This window comes from Agrilus planipennis, unplaced genomic scaffold (assembly GCF_000699045.2).
Source record: "Agrilus planipennis isolate EAB-ADULT unplaced genomic scaffold, Apla_2.0 scaffold173, whole genome shotgun sequence".
Taxonomy (NCBI): Eukaryota; Metazoa; Arthropoda; class Insecta; order Coleoptera; family Buprestidae; genus Agrilus; species Agrilus planipennis.
The window spans coordinates 674,543-682,357 of NW_020438948.1; the positions used below are offsets into that span (position 1 = coordinate 674,543).

The 7,815-nt window shown below is 33.2% G+C and overlaps 1 protein-coding gene across 1 annotated transcript; it reads right to left on the bottom strand.

Annotated features, from left to right (window-relative positions):
• Nucleotides 1-259: 259 nt before the first annotated feature.
• Nucleotides 260-6,808, bottom strand: LOC108739572 (gamma-aminobutyric acid receptor subunit beta-2-like). Its single transcript, XM_018473546.1, has 6 exons — nt 6,591-6,808; nt 2,609-2,924; nt 1,914-2,229; nt 1,702-1,842; nt 559-714; nt 260-503 (listed from the first exon to the last, which is right to left on the bottom strand). Exons 1-6 carry the CDS (start codon nt 6,686-6,688, stop codon nt 310-312), a joined length of 1,221 nt encoding a protein of 406 aa, XP_018329048.1. The 5' UTR covers nt 6,689-6,808; the 3' UTR covers nt 260-309.
• Nucleotides 6,809-7,815: the final 1,007 nt, after the last annotated feature.

Here is a 7,815-nt window from a genome sequence, read left to right on the forward strand (position 1 = left end):
TTAGATAGTACAGAATTCAAGAGAAAGCAATTAAGGGTAAAACCAGATATTAGTATGGGAGTGCATGCAGGTATGGTTGAAGTTGGATTTCCAGGTAAAAGTGATTGAAAGAACAATAGAGTTTAGATTGAAAGGAAACCAAAGTATTTACAAGATAAGAAGTTGAAAAGAATTGAGATAATATTTGAAGTGAAATAATATTCGAAATGAAATATTATTTGAAATGAAATATTATTTGAAATGGAAAAATTAGAAAAAATATTTACACACAAAAACAAAACAATAACAGTTATTTCGCCACAATACTATCTAGTATTGGGGAATATTGACTACTTGCTTTCTTCTCCAAATCACATTCGCAAAAGCAAATTCCGTAATGGATAGGAATATAAAGATTGTGCATCCAATGAACCAAATTTCACCAAGAGTTACATAAGGCACTTTTGGGAAATTAGAATATTGGCCCAATGTTAACGTGATGAATGCTAACATGGTGGACGTCCCTGTACAAGAGATGCTGATTAAATAAAGTTTTTTGTAATGAAAAATGGTAATAACCTAAAGCCACCCTCGCTGGAGATGCGTCAGCTTGTAACCAGAAGCTTACCCATGATGTTATGACTAAAAGAATTGAAGGAATAAAGAAATCCATAATGTAGTAGCCAATCTGTCGGGAAACGTTGAATTCCAAACGAAGCGTGCTGTAGTGCACGTCTGAAAAAGCGTTTTTTAAATAGATGATAATAATAATTAATGACAATTTAAAGAAAGAAAACAATTTTTTTTCTCAAAATAAAATTGGAGAAGCTCTAACAATTGTTTTGTTATTTCAATTGTTTTTGAAGGGTATACATTAATGATGTAGCAGTACTAGCATCTAGCAAGGAGGAGTTACAGATAGCTTCAAATAAAATGGATGCAGTACTGACAAAACAGTATTAAAACGTAAAAAGTAAAACAAAAATACTAGTATGCAAGGGCAAACAAAGTAGGGAAAGAGCGAATATAAAGGTAGAAGACGCAAAATTAGAAGTGACTGATTTTAGGTAGGTATTTAGGAAGTCAGATAAGTTAGGACGGAAGGAGTGATAGGGATATAAAGCAGAGGATAGCGCAGGGTCGAGTCGTCTTCAATAAAAAGAAGTCACTTTTATGTTCGCAAACGATTTATCTGGAAATTCAAAAAGATTGTTAAAGGTGTATGTTTAGAACGTGGTGTAGTACGGGTGTGAAAAATGGCGCGGCGGAAAAGAAAAGGTTAGAAGCGATCAAAATGTGGTGTTACAGGCGAATGATAAGGATACCGTGGATCGACAAGGTTAGAAATGAAGAGATATTAGAAAGAATAGGAGAACAGATATAGAATAGAATATAGAACAATAGGAGAATGGAAGCCAAAAAGAAATAGGCGAGATGGGGTGGTAGGTATGAAGGTTTAGTCACAGAAATATTAGAGGCAGAAATGGGAGTTAGGAGAGGGAGATATAGACCTAGATTAGATTACTGTTCACAAATAGTTAAGGATGTGGGTTGTTCTTGTTTTATGAAAATGCGAAGATTAGCTCACGATAGGAAAAAGTGGAGGTGCGTATCCAACCGTCTTAGGACTGATGATACATTATTTCTGGTTGAGAATGATTTACAACAAATAAGAAAACATCCGCTTTAGCATAAATAATTGCAAATTCATACTGTCATTACTTAAGTCGGTCGATCTAAGTTTTGCCGCTTCTTCAGCTTTGTAATCATTCAAATCAAATTCGGTAATGAATAAGTTTGGACTTAATATTACGGGATTATCTTTTCGCCATCTAAGTATTGCCTTAGAGACATCGTAAGACCCTAAAAGAAAAAAATTAACCCATTAGTTCTGTGCTTGACTGATTATTGACTTCTGATATTAGCTCACTTACACAATTGAAAATCAACACTACAAGTTTGCTCGTCAAATGGAAATTTCATAAGGTCCATCCAGCAATGAGTAGCTAATGATATACGTTGGTTCAACTCAACCTTACCAGAAGGATCAATTGTGACATACATATCTGATTTATCCAAACCCATTACGTTGCTCATCTTTTCATTCAACACATAAATGTGAGGTGTCCACAGTCTTCTAATCAGTATTTCTTCGCCCATGAGTGCACTTTTATTTGGTGACAAAAAATGGTAAGCTAGACGAGGATCAGTATAGCCAAAAGCCACTTGAAGTCGAGTTTTCAACAATTGCTTAAAAATTAGAAGCAAATAACGTCACCAGATACATCTTTAGTTTTCACGTGTCTGATTTAAGTCCAGAGCATCATAATTAAGTGTTTTGGACCACTGAATACGAATCTGGAACTTGCTCATTTGGAAAATGATTTGTTAAACAATTACAATTTATTTGTTTAAGTAACCAGTGTATTCTTTGTATAAATAGAATTAATCTACACCAGTTTCATTCTAGTATTAGTAAGAACATTACTATAAAACCAAAGAGTAGACCGGAAAGATCTCTTCAGTCTACGGACGGATTAATTCTAGATTTAGATTGAGTGGCCCAATTGACGAAAATCGGTCATGGAAACCCTGGATTTTAATCATGCATTTACGTTTTAATACTTACTGATTCCGTATCTACATCCATGTAACTAACTTGAACTCGAACTTGCACATCCAAGGGGTTTACTGAAGAAGGAATAACGTCGCTATCATATCGACATGGGTCCAACAACATATCCAAGATGGTATTCTGGCTGTAGTCATCAAAGTTTCCGCATAAAATTGGACAATTATCTGTCGAGTTTGTCTCGCAATTACTCGAAATAAACTCAGTTGCTGAATACAACTCTGTAGTGTGTGATGCTGTTGTCTCCGTCGAGTATATGCTCCCATTTCGTATATTTACACTTACGTAGTCAAACGTATTCAAAGACGGGACGCTATAAAGATTTTCGCGAATTTTATGGAGAACAAGTATGTATGAGTTGTCAGTAAAGCTTATCGCCTGTCGTAATCAGTGAGTAAATCTGTTATTAATATTCATTGGACTAATTATCTCCATAAAAGGTTTTAGTCACTAAAACATGTACTCCAATTTTATATGAAAGCTAATGAAGTCAATGAATTTAATGCAAACTTGAAAATTGTGCAGTTACTTGAATTAATACAATACACGTAAAGATTTAAGTTTTTTCATGTGAAAAATTTTAAGAAACCTTTTAATAGTGATTACTATTTAACATTAACTTGAAGATTTGTTTAACTTTTATTCACTACAAATTAACGATGAGGCTTAAATTATAATTAAAAGGAATTTTAGAGATGTAGGGTACAGTAGTAATAATAGAAGAAACGGGGCAGGGGTCATTTTGATAGAAAATAAGGAAAAGGCAGATAGGTGGAAAGAATATTTAAAGAACCTATACGCAGGCCCTGAGTTAGGAGATATATTAGAGAAGGAAGATAGTGTGGAGATAGATGAGCTTGGTTATCCCATAATCAGAGAAGAGTTCGATGTAGCATTAAAAAACTTAAAGAATAATAAGGCGTCAGGGGTAGATGGGATACAGGGGGAAATTCTTAAACATGCAGGACAAGAGGTTAGAGATCGTAAGTTTAAGCTAGTTAGTCACGGATAGGTGCGAGACAATTACAACAATTGTTTTCATGTGTCAAAAATCTTAACTAGAATTGTACAGAGGAGGATGGAAAAAAGGGCGGAAGAACTATTAGGGGAAGATCAGTTTGCATTTAGAAGAAATAGAGGAACGCGGGAGGCCATTCTAGCTTAACGAGTAACAATAGAGAAAACGATAGAAAAAAGAAAAAGAACATACATGCGTGCAAAGGAGTTAGAGTAGATTTAGAAAAAGCTTTTGACAATGTTAAATGGGACAAGATGTTAAATATATTTAAAAATGTAGGGATGAGTTACAAAGATAGATACTTAGTTTGTATAAAGTTATAGAGATGGGGCTGCAACGTAGAGTAGAAATTTCATTGTATTCTGTTTATATCTGATAAAATACTGTAAATACGTTAAACCTAATGTCTTGCCTTTCTTCCTCTAAGAACATGTTGTAATTTTCTCTTTAATAATTTCTGAAAGAACTGGAGAGGGTCGTAAGTTTAGGCTCAAACTATTGTACAAACACGAGACATGTCCAAAATTACTTAACACACAAAGGATATTACCAAACAGGATATACAACTACGTAAGTAAGTGTTCATTAGTTTATAATCGTTAATTACAAACTGCCTACATCAAACCATCTGCGTCACAAATATTGATTTCCTGTCATATAAATAAGAAAGGTATAGCAAGCGCCCTGTAATCAGTACAATTGCTTTATATTGCTGTATAGTGTATGCATATGTACGTGTTAATATAGTTGGCGGTTGGTGCTGGATAGTTAAATAATTGATGATAATAACTGACTGAAGTTTGTAAATATTTGAACACATCAAAAAGATATTGAGCATGTAATAAAATAACATTATAATGAAAAAAGTTATAATGTTAATTTACGTAAATGTAGAATATGTACCTACACAAATCTAAAATTGGGCTAATGATTACTTGCTGTTGTTACTATATGATAAATATTTTTTGAAGAATTTGCACATTTCGAATTTCCGCTGGCTATTTTCGGAAAAAACTGAGATCGTAAAATTAAATGATATTCATCTTAGTTCATATCAATCGTCAAATAAGTAATGAAAAATAATAGGCCAAGGAACTAAAAATATATTATATATTTATTGCAAAAATTCCTGCCTACTTCATTTCTAAACATTAACTCAATTACTTAACGAACAAGATCAAAGAGCTTAAAGTTTTCTGACAAAGAACTTCCAACGCATTTTTTTCGTCTAGATTACTTCATTACGTACTTTATTAGTTCCCAAAGTTTGTTCAAAAAAGAAATTTAATCAATTTTAGATACAATATCTACACCGCTATTTGATTCTGTAAAACAAATGAAAACAATTTGCTTGACAATTTTTATCAATTGGTATAAAAGGTTGTTAAAGGTGTATGGTTGGAGCACGGCGTTGTACGGGTGCGAAATATGGACAGTGGTCGCGGCGGAAAAGGTTAGAAGCGTTCGAAATGTGGTGTTACAGGCGAATGATGAGGATACCGTGAATAGAGAAGGTTGGAAACAAAAAGGTACTAGAAAGAATAAGAGAGAAGAGGGCTCTATGGAAGTCAATAACCAATAGGCGAGATAGGTTAGTATTGGGACACCTTCTCAGGCATGAAGGTCTAGTCAGAGACATATTAGAGGCAGAAACTGAAGTTAGAAAAGGTAGAGGTAGACTTAGATTAGATTAGTTTTCGCCAATAGTTAAGAGTGTGGGTTGTTCTAGTTTTAGGGAAATGCGAAGATTAGCTCAGAATAAGAAAGAGTGGAGGTGCATGTCCGACCAGTCTTAGGACTGACGACCTTATGATGATGATGGTATAAAATTTTAAAAGACAGTTGTAACTAGTATGTATAGTACCAGTTTATACTGCAGTACATATGATACAAATAAATTTTTTCTCTTAACCTTTGGCTTTGGATACTTATTGCATAAAAAAAATAATAGAAACCATAATTGATATTGTTTTTATCTTGAAATTAATTTTTTTTTCGAAATCATACAAATATTCCTAAAATATGAATGAGAATAAGATTTTTAAAGAAAATTTGACTTTTTCTGAATTAATTTCGATCCCGATGTAGATGAAAATGTTTAGAGAACTGTCGACACCGTTGTAGAATTTAACTTCCATATAACCCAAGGCGTCTTCAGATCTAATGTAGTAAAAAGTAATCGCAAAAGTCCTTAATTTTGGTATTTCTGTCTTCATTTAATGAAAACGATGCATTGCGTCTTGGATTATGTGAAGTTGAATGTTTATGGTTTTAATTTTACGATACGACGTACCGGGTTAATATTCAGGATAGGCCAGCCTGCGTCCCTGCTATTATTTCCCATGCTATATATACATATCTAACACTATGGACATCATCGTCCCAGTTTTCATGAGACTTATATGGATATGATAACCAAATCGCAGGTAAAAGTAATTAAATATCACAACCAACCAGCAAACGTTTCGTTTTTAATACATCCTCATTCAAGATTACAGAACACATAGACTTTTCGTTCTGATGATGCCTGATACATTAAAGGCGAAACATTTAAAATATTAATGTGAAAATTAATTTTCAATTTTCCATCCACTACAAACTACCTCAGATTAATGAAGAAAATTTTTGTCGTTGTTGTCACACCTCCGCCGGGAATCGAACCCGAGACCTTTGACTTTACGCACAATGCTCTGATCACCAAGCGGCGGGCGTGTGACAACAGCAACAAAAATTTTCCTCATTAACCTGAGAGTTTGTAGTGGATGGAAAATTGAAAATTAATTTCCACATTAATATTTCATATTAACCACTATTGATAATTAAAAATCTCATTGCGAAACATTTCTGTGATATTAAATTGCTTTTCTGTCCTCGAATGGGTTAAATTTGTGTAAGGACTTGGGAAAGGTAAGTTTTACAATATGGTGTAAAAAATTGTAAATAAACTTGTTAATTTCTTACGGATCATGACTTGGTTCAGCATTAACAGCTCCTATCTCAGTGCAGTTGTCACTAATTATTGCAATTAAGAATATAAATGTGATCACTAATGGACACATTGTATCTTGCAATGACCAAAACTGTCTGATAAAACTAATTGTCAAGACATCTGAAGTGAATTTTAATCAAACATGATCACTCACCACTTCCAGCAACAACACTAGCGTCATAAGAAAGTCAAACAGTTTTCTGCATCATTTTACAAGTTTATATTAGACATACGATGTTAAATTAATTGTGTCTATCGTTATCAGCAAGGAAAAGTTTATCAGAGAGAAATTCACTTGTTTAGTTTGCACCGTTCTAAGGAAATGCTAAGCTCGTCTGTTTATTTTTATTCTGAAATAAAACTTCTAGGAAAGTTCAGTGTTGTTTCCAAACAAATCAAAGAAACTAAGTAAACCTTCAGAAGAAGTCAGTTTCAAAAGGAAAACATTGACATCCAACTACGTTTTCAAAGAGGAATAAGAAAAGTAAAACAAACCAAGTAAAACAATGTAAAGACAAGAATTGAAGTCAATAAAAGCAGTTGATATTTGATATCTACAGCAAAAAAAATATTTTAATTTTTCATTTCAGAAATTGAATCTAAGATTATAAGGGCTACCGTAATACGAGACAATACGATATTTTTGAAAATATCGTCTTCCTGTCGAAAAGTAATAAAGATTGGAATTTTTTATGCGCGATCACGATATTGATATGATTTTAGTTTCGCTTCAAGATATATATCTTGTCTTTGAATAAATACCTACCTTAAATATAAATATTTTAAATGTAAATAATATTAAATTATAGAGAAAGTATTCTAATAGAATTAAAATGGTGGATACTCCATATGACGTAAAATGAAAATAAAAAATTTAAAAACATGCATCCAATATTTTTGAAGAAGTTATCAAATGCAATTAAAATCGATCCCTCGTCCCGACCCTTGTGGATTACGCCGGAGTTACATCATCTCTTACAGGATTGCTTTTTCCTTGAATTGTCAGATCAATGATTTAAAGAGAAGAATAATGAATATCTCATACGGTAATGGAAGTCAGATAAGTTAGGACGGAAGGAGTAGTAGGGATATAAAGCAGAGGATAGCGTAGGGTCGAGGCACCTTCAATAAAAAGAAGTCACTTTATTACTCGCGGACGATTAATTTAGAAATTGAAAGATTGTTAAAGGTGCATGT